Source organism: Coregonus clupeaformis, chromosome 1 (assembly GCF_020615455.1).
Source record: "Coregonus clupeaformis isolate EN_2021a chromosome 1, ASM2061545v1, whole genome shotgun sequence".
Taxonomy (NCBI): domain Eukaryota; kingdom Metazoa; phylum Chordata; class Actinopteri; order Salmoniformes; family Salmonidae; genus Coregonus; species Coregonus clupeaformis.
The window spans coordinates 88,311,277-88,335,558 of NC_059192.1; the positions used below are offsets into that span (position 1 = coordinate 88,311,277).

The window sequence follows — 24,282 nt, forward strand, 5'->3', positions numbered from 1 at the left end:
TGCTATGATGGGGTCTAAAGCGTTTCGTATACATTTGTTGTCTTCAGGAAGGCAGTGAGTTGCTGCACCACAGCTTTTTCAAAAGAAATTGAGAGGAACGGGAGATTCGATATAGGCCAATAGTCTTTTACATTTTCTGGGTCAAGGTTTGGCTTTTTCAAGAGAGGCTTTATTACTGCCACTTTTAGTGAGTTTGGTACACATCCAGTGGATAGGGAGCCATTTATTATGTTCAACATTGGAGGGCCAAGCACAGGATGTAGCTCTTTCAGTAGTTTAGTTGGAATAGGATCCAGTATGCAGCTTGAAGGTTTAGAGGCCATGACTATTTTCATGAATGTGTCAAGAGATATAGGATAACAAAACTTGAGTGTCTCCATTGATCCTAGGTCCTGGCAGTTTTGTGCAGACTCAGGACAGCTGCGCTTTGGAGAAATACGCAGATTCAAAGAGGAGTCCGTAATTTGCTTTCTAATGATCATGATCTTTTCGTCAAAGAAGTTCATGAATTCATCACTGCTGAGGTGAAAGGCATCCTCTCTTGGGGAATGCTTTTTAGTTAGCTTTGCGACAGTATCAAATAGAAATGTTGGATTGTTCTTATTCTCCTCAATTAGGATGGAAAAATAGGATGATCGAGCAGCAGTGAGGGCTCTTCGATATTGCTCTGTACTTTCTTTCCAAGCTAGTAGGAAGACTTCCAGTTTGGTGGAGCGCCATTTCTGTTCCAATTTTCTGGAGGCTTGCTTCAGGGCTCGGGTATTTTCTGTATACCAGGGAGCTAGTTTCTTGTGACAAATGTTTTTTGTTTTTAGGGGTGCGACTACATCTAGGGTATTACACAAGGTTAAATATAGATCCTCAGTTAGGTTGTTAACTGATGTTTGTACTCTGATGTCCTTGAGTAGGTGGAGGGAGTCTGGAAGGGCCTCTAGGAATCTTTGGGTTGTCCGAGAATTTATAGCACAGCTTTTGATGGTCCTTGGTTGGGGTCTGTGTAGATTATTTGTTGCGATTGCAAACGTAATAAGATGGTGGTCCGATAGTCGAGGGTTATGAGGAAAAACATTTAGATCCACAATATTTATTCCACGGGACAAAATTATATCCAGGGTATGACTGTGGCAATGAGTAGGTCCGGAGATATTTGGACAAAACCCAATGAGTCGATGATTGCTCCGAAAGCCTTTTGGAGTGGGTCTGTGAACTTTTCCATGTGAATATTAAAGTCACCAAAAATTGGAATATTATCTGCCATGACTACAAGGTCCAATAGGAATTCAGGGAACTCAGTGAGGAACTCTGTCTACGGCCCAGGAGGCCTGTAAATAGTAGCTATAAAAAGTGATTGAGTAGGCTGTATAGATTTCATGACTAGAAGCTCAAGAGATGGAAACGCAGTCATTTTTGGGGGGGTAAATTGACATTTGCTATCGTAAATGTTAGCAACACCTCCGCCTTTGCAGGATGCGCGGGGGATATGGTCACTAGTGTAACCAGGAGGAGAGGCCTCATTTAACACAGTAAATTCATCAGGCTTAAGCCATGTTTCAGTCAGGCCAATCACATCAAGATTATGATCAGTGATTAGTTAATTGACCATAACTGCCTTGGAAGTGAGGGATATAACATTAAGTAGCCCTATTTTGAGATGTGAGAAATCACAATCTCTTTCAATAACGACAGGAATGGAGGAGGTCTTTATTCCAGTGAGATTGCTCAGGCGAACACCACCATGTTTAGTTTTGCTCAACCTAGATTGAGGCACAGACACGGTCTCAATGGGGATAGCTGAGCTGACTACACTGACTGTGCTGGTGGCAGAGTCCTCTAAGTCTAACAGCCTGCTGCCTGGCCTGCACCCTATCTCATTGTGGAGCTAGAGGAGTTAGAGCCCTGTCTATGTTGATAGATAAGATGAGAGCACCCCTCCAGCTAGGATGGAGTCTGTCACTCCTCAGCAGGCCAGGCTTGGTCCTGTTTGTGGGGGAGTCCCAGAAAGAGGGCCAATTATCTACAAATTCTATATTTTGGGAGGGGCATTAAACAGTTTTCAACCAGCGATTGAGTTGTGAGACTTTGCTGTAGAGCTCATCACTTGCCCTAACTGGGAGGGGGCCAGAGACAATTACTCGATGCCAACACATCTTTCTATCTAATTTACACGCTGAAGCTATGATGCTCTTGGTGACCTCTCACTGTTTCATCCTAACATCATTGGTGCCGACGTGGATAACAATATCCCTATACTCTCTACACTCGCCAGTTTTTGCCTTAGCCAGCACCATTTTCAGATTAGCCTTTCTGTCGGTAGCCCTGCCCCCTGGTAAACAGTGAATGATCGCTGGATGATTATTTTAAAGTCTAATATTGTGGGTAATGGAGTCGCCAATGACTAGGGTTTTCAATTTGTCCAAGCTAATGGTGGGAGGCTTCGGTGGCTCAGACCCCGTAACGGGTGGAGGAGAGAACTGAGAAGGCTCGGCCCCTGACTCCGACTCGTTGCTTAATGGGGAGAACCGGTTGAAAGTTTATGTCGGCTGAATGAGAGACACCGGTTGAGCATGCCGACAGCATTTCTTTCCAGAAGCCTTGAGAAAATTGTCCGGCTGCGGGGACCGTGCAGGGGGATTTATACTACTATCTGTACTTACTGGTGGCACAGACGCTGTTTCATCCTTTCCTACACTTAAATTGCCCTTGCCTAACGATTGCATCTGAAGCTGTGCTTGCAGCACGGCTATCCTCACCATAAGGCGATAGTTCTCCTGTATATTATGAGTACAGCGACTGCAATTAGATGGCATAGTGTTAATGTTACTACTTAGCTTCGGCTGGTGGAGGTCCTGTAGAACCATGTCCAGATAAAGCGTCCGGGGTGAAACAGTTGAATGAAAAAAGTCAAGCAAGAAAAAATGAATAATAATAACTAAGACGTTGGTAAAATGTGTTAAATGAAGATTAATTAAATGGTTTAAAAAAAGTAAAAACCGTCAAGTTTGGCAGGTAGCCAAGCACCAACAAACAGCGCAACACGGAGACAAGTGACACGCTCAAAACGGAAGTGACAGAATGCAAAAAACTGATAGTAACAGCAATTATACTGTCAACATCATACTTTCAAAATCTTAGCTAGCAAGCTAGACAAGCAGTCATCATCATGATTCATGTCGACAATCTACTGGCAAATCCTTTTAAATCCATGTCATATGAAGATAAATTATATATAAAACATAGCAGTGCTCAACGGCCATTGGACATAAACATTACACAACAAGTTGGAAATCGCAAATTCAACAATGAGTGATTTGGAAGGAATCAGTGGCTAACTGCAAGCGTTGCAAAGAAGGATGGATGTGAGGTCCAAGTATGGGTTTAAGGGTCTCTTTTCCAAGTTTAAAAGGATAAACATTCACATGCAACATCATGGGCCAGAAAAGGTTGAATACATTGGCCATGCTATCAATCCAGCATGACTTCTGCCGCATTCAAAACAACTGCAAACTCTGAAATAGGAAATCTCAGACTTCAGTGAGTTCAAGACAACTGGGAACTTGGAAAAAAACTAGCTCCGACTTGGAAAATACGTTTTGAACGGTCATCCAACTCGGAATTTCAAGTTGAGAACTCGGGCCTCTTTCTAGAGCTCCAACCTGAAGATCACTGACATCATGATTCAACCTTGTTTTTTTCAGAGTTCCCAGTTGTCTTGAAAGCACTATAAATCCAGAGAATGCCGGACTTTGATGACAAAGTTTAATGACAAAATTTGCCCACAAGAAGGACCGCCGCCCCACCTTCCTGTTCAAGTGAGCACAGCACAACAAGGTGAGTCCAAAAATGTATTGTATGCTGCTGCATAAATATGCCAGGGAGATATGTATACTGTAGCTAAGAAAATAGTACTTAGTGTATGTTGTGTAGTAAGCTGTTAGTAGTCCATGTGCCTCACCCTAATAATTTGGTATATTTTCACCTCTTAATTTTGCCTACTGTTCTGACTTGGTGGTGCACCTGTAGCCTATAACCTGTTTTAGAGAAATGTAATCATTGAATATTGTGAGAGCTTTCATTGGCTGCTTATATGCCCCCTTTATTTATCCTACTGTTCTGACTTGGTGTACAGGGAGAACACTGTAAGAACGGCCCATGTTCTGAATTCTGTCGCTGTACATTTCAAAAGTGCTGAACAAATAGTTATATTGACTACATCCGTCCTAGCTCGCTCATGAATATCTTAATCGAAATTACGGATTGCCTCTTATCCGCTTGTCGTCCCCTTATGCCATAGTTTGTACATCTCAATTGTCAGTAGAAACCACATTTGTTTAAGCAAGTCAGCCATATCAGCTATGTTTTTTTAAAGGCAGTAAATGAGGCTGAATGAACTGTTCTGCTGCCAGACAAGGCTCTGCTGATAGCCAGGTGTAGCATTGGTAAGGATTCACTCCATGGTGCTGAAAAGAAAGCACTGCGGTTGGGACAGCTTTATGTAGGGCTTCCACCATTTTAATGTTGTCAACTGTGTTAAGTTGCGTCAATTCAAATCTGGTATTAGGAACAAAAGAGGTCAATACACGTTTTCTAAAATAGACTAGTATTTTAATTAATGCAAACCACTTCAATGGTAAATATGATGTTCGTATATACGGGTCCACTGAAATACCACGCAGGGCACTCAGAGAACTGATCCATTGTTCTAAGTTCTTCTTCAAATACTCTGACAGAGATAGTTCCCGCTCCCTGCTGGCCAATCAGAGTAGAGACTGAGCGTGGTTTAGACTTACTCAGCCAATAGTTGGCGCACAGGCTGGTCCCAGCCCCTTTGCGCTTCACTGTTGCACACTGTTGCCAGGCATAAGTTGTTATCATCACAACCTGTAGTCAGCACCTTTTTGCAGTACACGTCCTTGAGCGCGGTTTAACAAAGAGGCAGTGTGTATGTGTCTGTGAGAAATACAAGTCTGTCTCACCCTACTCCCTAACATTCCTCACATGAATCACAGCTTGTTATGTTAAACAATTTATATCAGTACAGTACAAACCTATTATGTTTAATCATTAATGCATTCTTTCTAAGCTAGGCATCACATCTAGAACCCCACAACTGGGTGGGACTTTCAACTTCATTGGTGGAGTCGTGTCCAACCGGGTCATCAGGATGGATCAGCCAATCATCAAGAAGAAAATTGACTACTTCAAAATGAAGATTATCTCAAAGGCACTGCCCATGCTGTCACAGACGCTATAATGGCACAGATACAAAGATGAGTCCTCTGTCTATCTCTATGCTCTAACCTCTGTCTTGTTAAGTTTGTTCTGTTGTGTTGGCTGCGCCCACTAATTGGCCATACCTGATCTTAATGAGTGCTTGTTTCCTGTGAAATGGGGTCTGTTTGAATAGACAAAAATTAACAGATTTGTATGAGTTAAAAAAACATGGCATGCAGTGGACTAATTCCATGGATAGAGAACAGAAGATCATGGGTTTGAATCTCACTGATGCCGTGCCACAATAAAAAAAGTAATTTGTTTGCATGATTAATGCCTAAGCAAATTAATTTCCATGTGTCCTATCTATGCTTGGAGTTCATAACAGTTAACCCAAACTAGCAGTGTTATTAAATATCTTATTGAAATATGTTCTCAGAATGTTATTTAATTACCTTCAAATAACCTCTAATTTTCCGTTCTCAGAACGTTAATAAAACCTCCCAGGAACACTTTCAGGGTACCATAGTAAAACGTTCTCAGAACCTCCCTGCAACCTAAAAATCAAAGTTCCCAGAACAGGCAAAATGTTCACTTCCGTTCTCAGAACATTTAAAAAATGTTTGTTTTACCGGTCAAGAAACTATGACTTCGTTCCTAGAACCAAAGTACGTTTTCACAACTTCCAACGAACCAAATGTGCTAGCTGGGTTCTTTTACCACTTGGGTTTGCTGTTTGTGTTGCTTGCTCGCAGTTGTAGGCAAACTTCCTCATCTCCTGGATCCTCTTGTCCTCTGCCTCCCTAGGATATTATCTATACGCCCAACTTTCCTATGAGTTACTTTGATCTCTGCCTCAACACCGATCTTTCTTTTTCTGTTTTTAAAGACACAATCCTGTTTCAGCCAAACAGCAGCCCCTTCACTTGATTTGCTATAAAGCTGAGGTATGGGGCTGGAGAAGCCAAAGTAAACCTATCCAATCTCAAATTCAGAGGCGCTATGAATGCAAGGACCACCCAGTTTAATATTTTGAAGCTATAGGCTACATTGTTTGTTTACAGAGACTCAAACAACAAAAATATTTACAATGGCTCACAAAAAAAGTATTTTAAAACATCAGATTGGTTTATGGAATTAAACGATAAATAACAAGCAAAATATACAGATTAACTTTACAATAAATACAAAACTCAGTGAGGTCTCTTGACGCTTTGCATTCCAGAGTCTCTTCTAAAAAAACATCAAAAATATTACTCAAACGATTTCCTATTCAAAACATCCTCTTAACCAACAGTAACTTTCCTTACCAGCTCACTGCTATCACGTCTGTCTGTGTGTTTAAACTGGTGAATGTAACCAGAAACTAGTTTTGGTTAAAACTCTTTTGAATGTTCAAAGTATACTGTAGTACTGTAAACACGTCACTTTTTAAAGTCCCACAGTATCATGCCGTTACATTTGTCTTGCTCACTAACCAACGATCACATTATCTCCCCAGAATCTCAATAGACAACTTCAACACAACATCAAAATGGATGGAAGCTACAGCCCTAACATTGGCCAGCAATATCAGCGTTCAACAAATCGATCAGTATCACATATTAATGATAATCTGAATGACCTCAGTCATTGCTCTACTTGACAGATTTGTCATTGTTGACGTTACACAGGATGTTTTTAGCGCCACTCTGCCATGCCAGAAGATTCTCACTAGGGGACTTGCCTTCCTGCATGGAAAAAAACACAAACATTCAAATAAACTAAGCATTTGAAAAATAGATCACCTTACCGTATCAAACATCAATATTCATCAATGCACTGTAGGGGGTGCTATGCTCACACAATGCCACTAACAATCATACCAATCTAACTGGAATATGCTGAATGAATGTGAAAAGATGAGAATTGGATGATTATGGAGTACTAACGCTGTTCTTAGTTTTAAGACTGGCTCCATACATCATCAGCAGCCTGATCATTTTGAATCGGTTTATCCTCACAGCATCGTGTATGGGTGTGTCTCCATCCTGGACAGAAACAGTTATTAGCAACACAACCAACTATACCATAGTGGTGGGTTAGTAAAACCGCTCTGAGATGAGTTTAATGGTTGTATTCTGTCATATTAGGGTTTGTATGTCTTACTCTGTCTTTAGCGTTGACGTCTGCTCCACAGTGGATGAGGTGCTCAGCACATTCATAATGTCCAGTCCTCACTGCCACATGGAGAGGAGTGCTGCACAGCTGAGAGAAACCAGAGATAGTAGGAAGTCAGACCACAAAGCATATGTTTCTAATGTTGGGCATCACAAATGGGGTTTAAGGGCTCTCTGTCTCAGTGCTGTACCTTGTCTCTGGAATTGAACCTCCCTCCTTCATTGAGTAGCAGCTCCAGAGTTGGCAGGCTGCCTCCCCTGCAGGCCCAGTGTACTGCTGTGGCGTCCAACTGGAGGGAGTGGGAAATACAAACAGAGGATGATGACAGTTCCCATCCATTCCAAACCTTTTCCCATGTATGTAAATAGAGCTCTGATGAGTGAGTGTAACAGAGAGAGAACTTACTCTATCTTTCTTCTCAATAGAAGCCCCAGCCTCCAGCAGTTTCTTCACAGTCTCCACATGGCCCTTAGATGAGGCTTTGTGTAGCGCTGTCTTTAGGAACTGTAAAAGACAGGGAGGGTAGACACATTCATTTGGCTTCCTGTTAAGTGTCCTATGGCATCGTGAGACTAGGGCTATATTGGCCCTCGGCTGCCTGTTACTTGTCCTATGGCATCGTGAGACTAGGGCTATATTGGCCCTCGGCTGCCTGTTACGTGTCCTATGGCATCGTGAGACTAGGGCTATATTGGCCCTCGGCTGCCTGTTACTTGTCCTATGGCATCGTGAGACTAGGGGCTATATTGGCCCTCGGCTGCCTGTTACTTGTCCTATGGCATCGTGAGACTAGGGCTATATTGGCCCTCGGCTGCCTGTTACGTGTCCTATGGCATCGTGAGACTAGGGCTATATTGGCCCTCGGCTGCCTGTTACTTGTCCTATGGCATCGTGAGACTAGGGCTATATTGGCCCTCGGCTGCCTGTTACGTGTCCTATGGCATCGTGAGACTAGGGCTATATTGGCCCTCGGCTGCCTGTTACGTGTCCTATGGCATCGTGAGACTAGGGCTATATTGGCCCTCGGCTGCCTGTTACTTGTCCTATGGCATCGTGAGACTAGGGCTATATTGGCCCTCGGCTGCCTGTTTCGTGTCCTATGGCATCGTGAGACTAGGGCTATATTGGCCCTCGGCTGGCTGTTACTTGTCCTATGGCATCGTGAGACTAGGGCTATATTGGCCCTCGGCTGCCTGTTTCGTGTCTGATAGATTAATTATTAATGACTAATTATTACACCCTGAAACTGTGTATAATGTGTTAGAAATGTGTGAGTGTAGGACCAGTAAAGGCTATGGCATTGAGCCACTATTTAGCAATGTGAGTAAGAGTTAGGCCAGACAACAAAGACAACTGAGAAACTAAGATAAAGAGGCCTCCCAATTTAGGGAGGGGAGAAACTGTTATGAAAACATGGTGCAGAATATTGTGAGAACGGCAATAACTGAGTAATGCAGGGAGTAGGATATGTGTGTGTGTGTGTGTGTATGTATGTGTGTATGAATGTGTGTATATGTGTGTGTGTGTGTGTGAACTGAAGGTCAGTAGAGCAGTTTTAGAGTGGAAAACTACAGCCCGCCTACAGAGGGGAGGGATTTATTTTTGTATGACGTATGAGTATAAAAGATGGACTCTGAAATTGTGATGGCAGAATTCTCAATGAATAAATATCTCTGACTATGCAGACCGGGACTCTGGCCGTTACTTAAATCCCAAAAGACTTACAACCTTTTGGGAGACGCACAGAGACACTAAAATAGTTTGTTAAATAATTCACATAACAGTGTCCAATGGCATTGTGAGACTAGGGCTATATTGGCCCTCGGCTGCCTGTAACTAAAAATGTAGTATCTCAATCAATGTAGCTTCTGGCATGTCAAAAGACTGACTTAGATGGCAGTCCATGTGTCATCATAAGAGAGACATGATGCGGTACTCACATAATCACTGACGTTGGGGTCACCTCCATCTGAGAGGTACTTCTCAATCACAGGCAGCTTATTCTCCATAGCTGCTTTCAGGAACGTGTCTTGATCCACTGTGTCGGGCTGTGTGACAACGAAAAGAGACTTGTTTTTACATTAGTTTAGTGTAGTTTGACTTGACTTGTTTTAATCTGTTGTTGGCCTTTTGTATTGAATTCCTTCTTCTTGATTATGGTCAGGAACTTTAAGCAAGTGGGAGAGAGAGATTGTGAGCAGGAAGTGGTGGAACGTACAATGATCTCTGGCTCAGGTACTTTCTTGTTCTGCACCTTCCTCTCCCTCCTCCTCTTCCTCAGTTTCAAGATGTTGAAAAGGTCGTCCACGGTCTCTATCTTCACCTGGCCTGATTTGTCTGTCTGAAAAGGAACAAGGTATACAGAAGGTCCATTTTAAATGGATGATATGGCTCGGAAGCAATCAAGCATTTGGAAGGTGAGTAGAATGTTCAGTGTTTCTAATTGAGTACAAAGCATATGAGGTGCTGTAAAAAGTCACATTGAGATTGACAACTGTGATCTCCTCCTGAGTGCTGTTCTCATTCTCCTCTGGGTTGAGGTCTTTGTGTGACCTCCGAGCATCCTGTTTCTCCTGGTTGACGGCTGCCTCGTACACTCTTTGAAAACGCCTCCGACAAGTGCTCGCCTGCCTCCTGTCCCTCACACCTCTTACCAGTGACCTAGGAGAGAAAACAGATTGGAGATGAGATGACCATCCTCCTAAGCAGTACTTTCTATTCCAAGAGAGGAAAAAGCAGAATGGAGGACAGGTAGCCATCCACACCAAAGCCTTCCCTTTGTGAGATGTTTCTGTCTTAATCAAGGAACAATGAAGGATTGAGGTTGGTGATAGAGGAGTGTGTCCAACTCATTTACAGACTAATCAAAGTGAACCCTGTTAGGTGACTGGGCAGGCTACCAACTGCGGGATTATTTTGGACCAAATGAAAACCATCATTTTCTGTTAATTGTAGGATCTTAATTAGAGCCAGTTTGCTATAGCAGGAAAATAATCCTGCAGCAACAGGAAATGTGAATTATTATGTGGATTATAATTAATGGACATTTTTGTAGGGGTTGATACATTTTTCACGAGGGAAAATACGACATTACCAACTTCATACGCATTTTTAAACCTAAAAAACACTACAATATTACGTTTTTTTATTTATTACTTTATTATTTCATTTCAAGTCATCATCTCATCTCTATAGAGCTGCTGCCTATGCTGTCTGACAAAATCACAATTTTTGTAGTTCTTCAAAGTAAATAAGGCATACTTTTATGACTGCTGAATACCAACTATCAATCACTTAGATCATGTATTTTCAGGTAGATACCTCTAGAGCAACTGCTCTTGATCATGCATTCTTCTGTCTACTTTACAGGCATAAAAGAAACACAGACTGGAAAAGTAGGCGGGCAATGGATTATGTTCATTGTATTTAATTACCATGTTTTCTGCATTAAACTTTATAGAATGTTGCCTTTTGGAAACTACAACTCCCTACTACATCGCACAGTTCGGGCTTGATATGATTTATCTTTTTTTTTTTACTGTGCAATGTGTGCATTGAGCTAGCAGAAAAGAATAGAACGAAATTAAATTCTAATAATTGAACTGAAGTAGGTCAATTAGTTGTTTAAACCCGAAAAATAACTGAAATGTCGGTTAATTGCTCAGCACTTAACCGCTGTCAAGAGAGACTCCTACTTGGATTCCAATTCGGCTTTATATAGCCAATATAGCCGAGAAAGAAACCTTTCTCAAACTCATCTCAGAATGCAGTGACACTCTCCTTAGTGTCACAAGGCTATCAACCAGAGTCTAATACTGTCAGCAACAACATTCAGACAGCACAAACCCAGAGGAAATCATGGATTATGTGAATCCTGATGACAAACGCGAGAAACAACCTACCAGCTTTTCAACGCTATTCAGTCCCATGTCTAGTCTGTCTGTGTGATGAGAAGTAGTCCAGTGGCTCAACTCCCAAAGTGGTCAGTGTCAATTCTGTTCTGAGTGAGGCTGAGATCCATCATCTTTTATATAGCCTACGCGCTTGGAATTGAGACCTCTAAAAACAGAAGTGAGATCATGTTCCCGCTATTCAAGTGGCACCCATTTCCATCCCGTGCAGGTGGTTTCCACTAGTTACCACAGCAACAAAGTCAAAATTGGCTAAATTGGGGAAAATTCATGAAAACAAAAATTTGCTTTTTGGTTTTAATTTAAGGTTAGGGTGTGACATAAGGTTAGCAATGTGGTTAATGTTAGTGTTAAGGTCAGGATTATGTTTAAAATCAGATTTTAAGAAGAGAAATGCAGAAATAGGGGGTTTATGACTTTGTGGCTGTTGTAACTAGTGACGACCCAAGGTGTCTGGTCAATCGTCACGCCTGGCATGCGTCCTTGGTATGCGCTGATGTCACCATTGGCGGTTTGTAAGAAACGAATTCCTAAACTGCTAGACACCTTCAATCATTCGCACTCTCCTCATATATAAGGTGACATCGCAGAACGCCTGCGTACTGCCTAGTCAGTCAGTGCAGATTTACCGGGCCGCCCGTGACAAAACGGCTCAGCTACGTGCTTCTGTTTGCGATACTGACTTGCGCTTGCCAGAAACAACTGAGCTCACTTAACAATTGGTATGTGGATGAAGGTCATGCTTAGGCGAATAAACTACCGTATAAAGGGAAATAAAAGCTACAGTTGACATGTTGTTTTTAGAAAAGGGGCGGTAGAAGATTATGTCATAGAGTTTCACTCAAGTGTGTTAAAATCCATTTGTTCAGTTTTATTTAGAAATTCTTTAGTAAATAATACTTAAAAGCTGAGTATAGTTGTCTTATTTGAATGATTAAAATAAAATATAGAGGGGAAATGGTGTTGCATATGCCTAACCCGGACGACGCTGGGCCAATTGTGCGCTGCCCTATGGTACTCCCGGTCACCGCTGGGATAGAACCCCAGGCTGTAGTGATGCCGCAACACCGCGATGCAGTGCCTTAGACCGCTGCCCCACTAGGGAGGCCACATTTGATTGTATTAATTGCCCTCCAAACTATTGTGCAAGGTATGGCCAAGACAACCTCTGGTGATTTTGTTGCATTGACCGTGTCTTTCTGCCCCTATATCTACAAGGTACAATGAGTTTGAACGGATGAGCAGCCATTTGGATGGTGTCCTTGACTAGCCTCTGCTCCAGTAGCCTGCAGGTCTGGGGATATAGAAGCATTTCTGAATTAAAAATAGGCTGGAAATATACACTGCTCAAAAAAATAAAGGGAACACTTAAACAACACATCCTAGATCTGAATGAATGAAATAATCTTATTAAATACTTTTTTCTTTACATAGTTGAATGTGCTGACAACAAAATCACACAAAAATTATCAATGGAAATCAAATGTATCAACCCATGGAGGTCTGGATTTGGAGTCACCCTCAAAATTAAAGTGGAAAACCACACTACAGGCTGATCCAACTTTGATGTAATGTCCTTAAAACAAGTCAAAATGAGGCTCAGTAGTGTGTGTGGCCTCCACGTGCCTGTATGACCTCCCTACAACGCCTGGGCATGCTCCTGATGAGGTGGCGGATGGTCTCCTGAGGGATCTCCTCCCAGACCTGGACTAAAGCATCCGCCAACTCCTGGACAGTCTGTGGTGCAACGTGGCGTTGGTGGATGGAGCGAGACATGATGTCCCAGATGTGCTCAATTGGACTCAGGTCTGGGGAATGGGCGGGCCAGTCCATAGCATCAATGCCTTCCTCTTGCAGGAACTGCTGACACACTCCAGCCACATGAGGTCTAGCATTGTCTTGCATTAGGAGGAACCCAGGGCCAACCGCACCAGCATATGGTCTCACAAGGGGTCTGAGGATCTCATCTCGGTACCTAATGGCAGTCAGGCTACCTCTGGCGAGCACATGGAGGGCTGTGCGGACCCCCAAAGAAATGCCACCCCACACCATGACTGACCCACCGCCAAACCGGTCATGCTGGAGGATGTTGCAGGCAGCAGAACGTTCTCCACGGCGTCTCCAGACTCTGTCACATCTGTCACATGTGCTCAGTGTGAACCTGCTTTAATCTGTGAAGAGCACAGGGCGCTAGTGGCGAATTTGCCAATCTTGGTGTTCTCTGGCAAATGCCAAACGTCCTGCACGGTGTTGGGCTGTAAGCACAACCCCCACCTGTGGACGTCGGGCCCTCATACCACCCTCATGGAGTCTGTTTCTGACCATTTGAGCAGACACATGCACATTTGTAGCCTGCTGGAGGTCATTTTGCAGGGCTCTGGCAGTGCTCCTCCTGCTCCTCCTTGCACAAAGGCGGAGGTAGCGGTCCTGCTGCTGGGTTGTTGCCCTCCTACGGCCTCCTCCACGTCTCCTGATGTACTGGCCTGTCTCCTGGTAGCGCCTCCATGCTCTGGACACTACGCTGACAGACACAGCAAACCTTCTTGCCACAGCTCGCATTGATGTGCCATCCTGGATGAGCTACACTACCTGAGCCACTTATGTGGGTTGTAGACTCCGTCTCATGCTACCTCTAGAGTGAAAGCACCGCCAGCATTCAAAAGTGACCAAAACATCAGCCAGGAAGCATAGGAACTGAGAAGTGGTCTGTGGTCACCACCTGCAGAACCATTTCTTTATTGGGGGTGTCTTGCTAATTGCCTATAATTTCCACCTGTTGTCTATTCCATTTGCACAACAGCATGTGAAATTTATTGTCAATCAGTGTTGCTTCCTAAGTGGACAGTTTGATTTCACAGAAGTGTGATTGACTTGGAGTTACATTGTGTTGTTTAAGTGTTCCCTTTATTTTTTTGAGCAGTGTATTTTGTTTAGTCTATAAACAGCAGTGTAAACCCTGCAGCTGTATATATCAGTTTTTATGACAAGTGCAGTTGGTTATGGTATTGTCGTTAGAATATTACTGTTTTATATTTCTGTGAGATTGATGCCATGCTTACCCACTGGGCACAGAGGGAAATTCAAAGTTAAACCAACAAAATGTTTAACCATGTCATAGGATTTAGGTTTAAAGTTTGGTGAAAAACATTAGTTGATGACTTCATGCAAATCCAATCAGTTTTCAACACCGGTTCAACATCCTTACCAGCTAAGTTTGGCCATAACGTTGTCTTATGACAGGTCTAAAAAGTGTCTCTATACAACATGTCTATGATGGTGTTGTAATCTCTTCAGCGGAGGGCTGGTGCCAACTTACTTTGGTTTAGACACAACAAATGCATAGAGCTAAATACTGTATATCATCAGTCGCTCCCTCCACCAATAGGGGAACAGAGGTGATGCTGTGGCTCGTCACGATGTCATGATGATAAAGCAGGGAACAGTCCACTCTAAATATGTGCTGTTTTTACAAGTTATGTGTGATGTACGGCAGGTAGTCTAGTGATTAAGAGTGTGGGGCCAGTAACCTAAAAGGTTGCTGGTTTGAATCCCTGAGCCGACTAGGTGAAAAATCTGTCATATGCCCTTGAGCAAGGCACTTAACCCTAATTGCACCTGTAAATCGCTCTGGATAAGAACTTCTGCTAAATCAGGGTTTCCCAAACTGTCCTGGGTGCATGTTTTGGTTTTTGCCCTAGCACTAAACAGCTGATTCAAATAATCAAAGCTTGATGATGAGTTGGTTATTTGAATCAGCTGTGTAGTGCTAGGGGCAAAAAACAAAACTTGCCCCCAGTGGGGGCCCCAGGACTGAGTTTGGGAAACCCTGTGCTAAATGACTAAAATCTTAAATGTATGTGGGGTTGTACATGTGTTTTTGTGACTGAGATCAGATTAATGAGTGAGCCATTTTCTGGCACGAGACCCCAAAACCCTTTAGTGGGCTGAAGAGGAGACTGAGAGCCATGATTATTAATAGCCCCAGGAGCCAGAGATGTCACTAATGAGGTGGGTTTAGGGGGTGCATATGTGTCAATGCCCCACTAGAGATTAGGGGTGTCAGAATTACCCTCCTTGCCTGGTAACCCACTGACCTTGGGCAAAGATTTACTCAACATGACTGAGAGTTTATGTGTATGGGAGCGGATGTGTGTGTTGTTGTTTTTTGTGCTCAGAGACCAATGTCAAAGACACACTGCCAAAAGATATTCTGGGTGCCTTAGCTACAGAGATGCTATGACAATTATAAAAGAGTAACTAGAGGTCTCTTTGCATAGCAGTATAGCAGCTGCTGGTATGAAATGAAGAATACGCACACACATACACGTTGGAGGGGGTCGGGGCTCTTAAGCCTCCGAGACTCTCACAAGCATAATTTCTTTGCCACTCACACCCATACACGAAACGAGTCATAAACTCCCAAAACCCTGTCCACGTTCCCCCTTAAACCCACCCCTACCCCCACGGTTACACACTCCTCCCCCACCTGATCTCCAGACCCAAGGCTAGAGAGGGGACTCGGTGAAGGGTAGTGGATGTCATTGTGATATGTGGGGAACAGAAATAGACCCCACTAACCCAGATCCTGTGCAGGATGGGTGTGACAGATTAGGGACAAGGTTGTTTTCCTCAGGAGTCTACATGTCCGGTTGTCAGACATGCCATTGGTGTGTTGTAAAACATACCTCTCAGCAGCAGGGAGCAGCTATGTGATCTTTGGACTGACTGCAACGACACAATCCTACAGTATGCACAGTTGAAGTCGGAAGTTTACATACACCTTAGCCAAATACATTTCAACTCAGTTTTTCACAATTCCTGACATTTAATCCTAGTAAAAATTCCCTGTTTTAGGTCAGTTAGGATCACCACTTTATTTAAAAAATGTGAAACATCTGTCACGCCCTGGCTCTGGGGACACTGTTATGTTGAGCCAGGGTGTGTAATTCTATGTTTGTATTTCTATGTTGGCCTGAGTGACTCCCAATCAGAGGCAACGAGTGTCAGCTGGTTGTCTCTGATTGGGAGCCATATTTAACTGTCTGTCTTTCACTTTGTGTTTGTGGTTTCTTGTTCGTGTTGGTTTGTGTTGAAACCATAGACGTCACGTTTTTCGTTTGTTGTTTTGATCGTGTGATCATTAAATAAATATAAATATGTTCACCTTCAACGCTGCGCATTGGTCCTCCTCCTTAGATGAACGTGACAGAAGAAACCACCAAGATGTGACCAAGCAGCGTGTCCAGGAGCCATCGCCAGGGAGATCCCTAACAGATCTCCTTCGCCTCCTCGACTGGGTCAAGCCGAGTGAGGAAGAGAAGGGCTTGACATTGTGGCAGAAGGGCGAAAGGCTGGCGAGGGACATGGAGACCTGGTCCACGGGTAGGGGAGACGCCCAGAAATTTTTTAGGGGGGGGCTAACGCCGTGGACGACGGGCCAGCAGGAGACCGCGGCAGAGCGGCCCAGCGGATTGGCAGAGGAGGCCGCCAGGTTACGGGGGCCACTGGTCGAAGAGGGGTGGAAGATGTAGAGGCACGGCGAGAGGTACTGGCGTGTGTTGCCAGTCCGGTCCGGCCTGTTCCTGATCCCCACGTAGGGCCAGTGGTGTGTGTTCCCAGTACGGTCCGGCCTGTTCCTGCCACTCGCACCAAGTCTACGGTGCGCATCGCCAGCTTCGGCCCGGCCCATTCCTGCTCCCCGCACCGAGTCAGTGGTGCGTTTCGTCAGCCCTGTCCGGCCCGTTCCTGCTCTCCGCACCACGTCTGTGGTGCGCGTCGCCAGCTTCGGCCCGGCCCATTCCTGCTCCCGCACCAAGTCTGTGGTGCGTTTGCGTCAGCCCTGTCCGGCCCGTTCCTGCTCTCCGCACCACGTCTGTGGTGCGCGTCGCCAGCTCGGCCCGGCCCATTCCTGCTCCCCGCACCAAGTCTGTGGTGCGTTTCGTCAGCCCTGCCAGTCCGGTCCGGCCTGTTCCTGATCCCCACGTAGGGCCAGTGGTGTGTGTTCCCAGTACGGTCCGGCCTGTTCCTGCCACTCGCACCAAGTCTACGGTGCGCATCGCCAGCTCGGCCCGGCCCATTCCTGCTCCCCGCACCGAGTCAGTGGTGCGTTTCGTCAGCCCTGTCCGGCCCGTTCCTGCTCTCCGCACCACGTCTGTGGTGCGCGTCGCCAGCTCGGCCCGGCCCATTCCTGCTCCCCGCACCAAGTCTGTGGTGCGTTTCGTCAGCCCTGTCCGGCCCGTTCCTGCTCTCCGCACCAAGTCTGTGGTGCGCGTCGCCAGCTCGGCCCGGCCCATTCCTGCTCCCTGCACCAAGTCTGTGGTGCGTTTCGTCAGCCCTGTCCGGCCCGTTCCTGCTCTCCGCACCAAGTCTGTGGTGCGCGTCGCCAGCCCAGTCCGGCCCATTCCTGCTCCCCGCGCCAAGTCTGTGGTGCGTTTCGTCAGCCCTGTCCGGCCCGTTCCTGCTCCCCGTACCAAGTCAGTGGTGCGCGTCGTCAGCCCGGCACGGTCCGTTCCTGCTCCCCGCACCAAGTCAGTGGTGAGCTTCGTCAGCCCGGTCCGGCCCGCTCCTGCTCCCCACACCAAGCCAGTGGTGTGCGTCATCAGTCCGGCACGGCCCGTGCCTGTTCCACCGGTGGCGGGTCCGGCACCGGTCAGGTGCTGCGTCACGCCGGAGCTAGAGCAATCCGCTCCACCAGTGTTCAGTTCAGCTCTGGTCAGCAGGGCCAGATCGGACCAGGGGTACTTTGGGGGGTTAGAGAAGGAGTGGGGATCATGCCCGGAGCCGGATCCGCCGCCTAGGCGGAGTGCCCACCCGGTCCCTCCCCTGTGGTATTTAGTTGCCGCGGTCGGAGTCCGCGCCTTTAGGGGGGGGTACTGTCACGCCCTGGCTCTGGGGACACTGTTATGTTGAGCCAGGGTGTGTAATTCTATGTTTGTATTTCTATGTTGGCCTGAGTGACTCCCAATCAGAGGCAACGAGTGTCAGCTGGTTGTCTCTGATTGGGAGCCATATTTAACTGTCTGTCTTTCACTTTGTGTTTGTGGTTTCTTGTTCGTGTTGGTTTGTGTTGAAACCATAGACGTCACGTTTTTCGTTTGTTGTTTTGATCGTGTGATCATTAAATAAATATAAATATGTTCACCTTCAACGCTGCGCATTGGTCCTCCTCCTTAGATGAACGTGACAACATCAGAGTAATAGTAGAGAGAATGATTTATTTCAGCTTTTATTTCTTTCATCACATTCCCAGTGGGTCAGAAGTTTACATACACTCAATTAGTATTTGGTAGCATTGCCTTTAAATTGTTTAACTTGGGTCAAACGTTTCGGGTAGCCTTCCACAAGCTTCCCACAATAAGTTGGGTGAATTTTAGCCCATTCTTCCTGACAGAGCTGGTGTAACTGAATCAGGTTTGTAGGCCTCCTTGCTCACACACGCTTTTTCAGTTCTGCCCACACATTTTCTATAGGATTGAGGTCAGGGCTTTGTGATGGCCACTCCAATACCTTGACTTTGTTGTCCTTAAGATATTTTGCCACAACTTTGGAAGTATGCTTGGGGTCATTGTCCATTTGGAAGACCCATTTGCGACCAAGCTTTAACTTCCTGACTGATGTCTTGAGATGTTGCTTCAATATATCCACATCATTTTCCTTCCTCATGATGCCATCTTTTTTTGTGAAGTGCACCAGTCCCTCCTGCAGCAAAGCACCCACACAGCATGATGCTGCCACCCCCGTGCTTCACGGTTTGGATGGTGTTCTTCGGCTTGCAAGGTACTCCCTTTTTCCTCCAAACATAATGATGGTCATTATGGCCAAACAGTTCTATTTTTGTTTCATCAGACCAGAGGACATTTCTCAAAAAAGTACAATCTTTGTCCCCGTGTGCAGTTGCAAACCGTAGTCTGGCTTCTTTATGGCGGTTTTGGAGCAGTGGCTTCTTCCTTGCTGAGCGGCCTTTCAGGTTATGTCGATATTGGACTTGTTTTACTGTGGATATAGATACTTTTGTACCTGTTTCCTCCAGCATCTTCACAAGGTCCTTTGCTGTTGTTCTGGGATTGATTTGCACTTTTCACACCAAAGTACGTTCATCTCTAGGAGACAGAACGCATCTCCTTCCTGAGCGGTATGACGGCTGCGTGGTCCCATGGTGTTTATACTAGCGTACTATTGTTTGTACAGATGAACGTGGTACCTTCAGGCATTTGGAAATTGCTCCCAAGGATGAACCAGACTTGTGGAGGTCTACCATTTTTTTTCTGAGGTCTTGGCTGATTTCTTTTGATTTTCCCATGATGTCAAGCAAAGAGGCACTGAGTTTGAAGGTAGGCCTTGAAATACACCCACAGCTACACCTCCAATTTACTCAAATGATGTCAATTAGCCTATCAGAAGCTTCTAAAGCCATGACATCCTTTTCTGGAATTTTCCAAGCTGTTTAAAGGCACAGACAACTTAGTGTATGTAAACTTCTGACCCACTGGAATTGTGATACAGTGAATTATAAGTGAAATAATCTGTCTGTAAACAATTGTTGGAAAAATGACTTGTGTCATGCACAAAGTAGATGTCCTAACCGATTTGCCAAAACTATAGTTTGTTAACAAGAAATGTATGGAGTGTTTAATGACTCCAAGTGTATGTAAACTTCCGACTTCAACTGTAGGTGTTGAAATAGAATCCATAACTTTCATTGTTTTCTTCTATTTGTGGAGCAAAGAGATCATAGGGACATTGTTTTTACAACTGCATTCAAAATATCAATTGAAATATTTTCAAAATATTTTTGTTTTGTTTTGTTGAACAGAATGGTCCTCATTTCACGAGGGCTGATGCATTACTGATGGTTCGGGTCGTTCCACAAAATGAGTGACTTTTGCGTCCCTGTCACGTTGTATACTGATAGAAGACAGGTGCAGGAATACGTAATAGGTTTTTTTATTCCTCTACCCAACACAAGGTACGTCATGAAAAACGACGGGGACGAAGCCCAAAACAAACACGTATATATTATTACACAGGGATGTAACCCAAACAAAAGAGTGAGGTGTAAACCTCTAAATAATACACGGGACGAGAACTGTAATAACAAGTGCACAATTACTCGGCATGTAAACTGTAATACAATGTACTCACGAGACCAACAGACATGGGATAATAATCGAAAAGGACAATGGGGAACAGAGCGCACATATATACACATACTAATCAGGGGGAATGGGAACCAGGTGTGCGTAATGAGACAAGACAGTCCGGGGTTGGTGGTAATGATCGATGTCAGTGATGCCTAGAAGGCCGGTGACGTAGACCTCCGGAACTGGTGAACGGAATGAGCAGCAGTAATAATAATCATAATAATAATATGCCATTTAGCAGACACTTTTATCCAAAGCAACTTACAGTCATGTGTGCATACATTTTTACGTATGGGTGGTCCCGGGGATCGAACCCACTACCCTGGCGTTACAAGAGCCATGCTCTACCAATTGAGCTACGGGGGATCCGTGACAGTCCCTTTGATATTTTAAATAGAAATTGTGCACCAATATTGAATTTTAAAATCCTGTTATATTAAATGAAGTGACCTTTAATATAGACCACATTGAAAATTCTAAGAATCTTTTTAATATGAATACAGACTTAATATCAATACAGACCTGTCCCTCCATCAACCCTGTGTCACTTCTAGGAAGATTTTAACCCCCTTTACTTTCCTCCAAGTTTCACCATCATTGTAAAGGCCTAGTTATTTTGTTGCTTTGACAAGGTCATTTCTGAAGATTATAATTTATTTCATATGATTAGTGATTCTGTCACGTCTCCTCCTGTTGCTGAGCCACCGGTCTGAGCGCACCACCTCTGCAACACCGGAATGGAAACCCAACGCACCCTAATCACCTCCAGCGCACCTGCACCTGCACCTGCACCTCATCTCATCACCACCCCTATATAGCCCTGGACTGGTCAGTGTTGTGTAGTGTGTGATTATTAGTGTCATGTCATGTACTCGCTCTTTGTTGTTCTCTTGCTTAGTGTTAAGTAAACCTTTACATTGTTGATTCCTGCGTTCTGCCTCTTCGTATCCTCAGTACTCGTCACAGATTCATATACATCTGTCCCTCATTTTAAGGTCAACCCTGTTATGTGAACTGAACTCTCGTTTTAATATGGTGAAACTATTCCTTTTAAAAATATTTTTTTCAAAAGAAACATTAACATCTAATTATCAAATCATAATGTAAAAGTAGATGAGCTGGTTCTACTCTTTTTGGCAATTTCTGGTGTTTTCTGGTGGGAAACTGAACGGGTCGAGCATAACAAGTCAACCCTGTTACACATAGATAGATAGGCTAGAAATGTTTTAACAATTAAAAAAATGTTGTGAAGCTTGCATTCAATTGCCACTCCCTGTTGCACACAACATGCTTCCATTACCCCTGTCACAAGGGGATTTATGGCATGCACTCAGAGGCTACTGAACAGATGCTGTCAAAAGAACCAGTGTTATTATTAATATTGAGCCTGCTCTAACAGCCCTGGTTGAGTAAACATAGGCCTATCTGCCTCAGCTGTTGATAAAAGCATTTCTGCTGTCACCCAGCCTGTTTCAGGAATGGATCTGTGATGTCTCTGGATGAAGGGAATACAAATGGACACTTCAGCTTTGATCATCACCCAATTCTCATATGTTTCAGGCAGACTGGAGCAACAAAAACATATTACTTCAATGCTATCCTTTATGAAACATGTGCATGTGGTCTGAGAAGTAAAATAGCGTACACTGTAACGGAAAATTGTAAATTATACAGTAGTTTGGGGTATTATCAACAGTAAAATACTCTGAAATGTTTTTCTGCAGCATACCGTAAATTGTGATGCATTGTGGGAAAATGCGACTAAAGAATTGCTGCATTTTGAATGGTACTGTTATTCCACCCCACAGAATACAGTACCGTACCGTATCTTTGGAGTGGCAAAAATATTTTGACCACTAGTGGGTGCATGGTATTGTTGTTTCTGGCTCATTAACATATTGTGAGGCGTGCCTTGTAAGAGGCTATATTTGTTGCACCCATGAATGAGAATGCTGTGTGTTATAGTGCCCCATCAATGTGAATAAAGGACAGATTGGAACGACAGCTAGTCTTAACAACCCTTTAATGGTTGAGCATTTAGCCATGTCTGTTAGGTCTGTGTTGTCCTATAGTCACTGCTAGTTTGGAGCATTTGATAATGCCTCTAGAACTACAAGTGATATAAAACACCAAATATGCATTAATATACTGTAATGTGTAAACACTTTACCTAGCGGCCAACCTGCTTCCACCAATACCTTGTAATTACAGTAAAATACTGTGAAATACAAGCCCCTCCCATCAATTAATTTAATTCATCCATTCATTCCGATTACGGTAGCATTTACTTTTTTACAGTATAATACTGTACATTTTACGGTATTGTACTGTGTATCATTACACAGTACTTGGTTTGATACCGTGTTTACGTTACAATAGGTGTACTGTAATATGAAATACAGAATGTTACTTGCCACGAGCTGCCTGTAAGCTACTGTCAAATTCACAGTAACCCCTTTACAGTGTACATATGGTTTTGTTATAAATCTGCAACATCTGCATGATTTGACCAATGGTGGGCTTAAGTACTGTGTGTGGAATTAGCATGCCCATAGTCCAGAATCAGAATAACTTTCCTTTGATAATAAACCAGTCAGAGTGTATGACTGACACGGCATTTCCCTTGGTTCACTGCGTCAACCACCTTTTTCATTATTCAAATGATCCCAGTCTTATCTTGGCCATAGCAAACAGAGAGAATGGACATGCAGGATCTCAAGACTGGAGAAAGCTTTATCTCGCCCTCTCTCTTTCCTTCTCTCCTTCCCTCTTTCTTGTCTCTCTGGCTGCTTTTAAAGGGAAGGCTAAACGTTCAAAAATAGACTGAGAACAGAAAGATGGTATTTAAAGGACCAGTGCAGACAAAAATGTGATTGTCCTGTGTTTTATATATATTTCCATACTATGAGTTTGGAATAATACTGTGACATTTTGCAAATGATGATAATGCCCTTTTAGTGTAAGAGCTGTTTGAAAAGACCGCCTGAAATTTCAGCCTGTTTTGGTGGGATGGAGTTTTGGATTGCATGGTGATATCACCAGGCGGTAAATTCTCCGCTGTTTTGGTCCCATGGCTACCATGCTGTTTCCCGTGCGCAGATACTGTGTGTGACTGTGTGAGAGTAAAGTCTGGCATCTCTCTCATCTCAATATCTGTGGTGCTGCTCGTGGCAACGTCTTTTTGTTGAGTCTTCCTTTAATTGTTACCCAGAAATGATTTGATATTGATATAAAAAAACGGCTGCATTGGACCTTTAAGCCTTTGAACCCCCACAGAGATGTGCTCTCAGCCTATAGTTTGTGATGGCTGAATAACATGACCACGGTTATATAGTGGCCTACAGGTTTTTTTTTACAGTGCAGTGCTATAGAATATGAATTAACAGTAGGTTAATAAAGCTCTGTCTCTGTCAGAGAGAGAGAGAAAGAAAGAGAAAGAGAGAACGATAAATTTAAAATGGTATCTATCTCTTATGAGCAAATATAAAATATATTTTGATTTGTTGAACACTTTTTTGGTTACTACATGTACAGTACCAGTCAACAGTTTGGACACACCTACTCATTCAAGGGTTTTTCTTTATTATTTTCTACATTGTAGAATAATAGTGAAGACATCAAAACTATGAATTAACACACATGGATGTTCAATAAATCAAAATATATTTTATATTTGAGATTCTTCAAATAGCCACCCTTTGCCTTGATGACAGCTTTGCACACTCTTGGCATTCTCTCAAACAGATTCATGAGGTAGTCACCTGGAATGCATTTCAATTAACAGGTGTGCCTTAAAAGTTAATTTGTGGAATGTCTTTCCTTCTTAATGCGTTTGAGCCAATCAGTTGTGTTGTGACAAG

At 43.9% G+C, this 24,282-nt stretch overlaps 1 protein-coding gene across 1 annotated transcript; it reads right to left on the bottom strand.

Moving 5' to 3' along the window:
* Positions 1-6,318: 6,318 nt before the first annotated feature.
* Positions 6,319-15,824, bottom strand: LOC121571644 (ankyrin repeat domain-containing protein 1). Its single transcript, XM_045221581.1, has 9 exons — positions 15,769-15,824; positions 9,852-10,032; positions 9,590-9,712; positions 9,312-9,419; positions 7,777-7,875; positions 7,562-7,660; positions 7,360-7,458; positions 7,143-7,241; positions 6,319-6,941 (listed from the first exon to the last, which is right to left on the bottom strand). Exons 1-9 carry the CDS (start codon positions 15,822-15,824, stop codon positions 6,849-6,851), a joined length of 957 nt encoding a protein of 318 aa, XP_045077516.1. The 3' UTR covers positions 6,319-6,848.
* Positions 15,825-24,282: the final 8,458 nt, after the last annotated feature.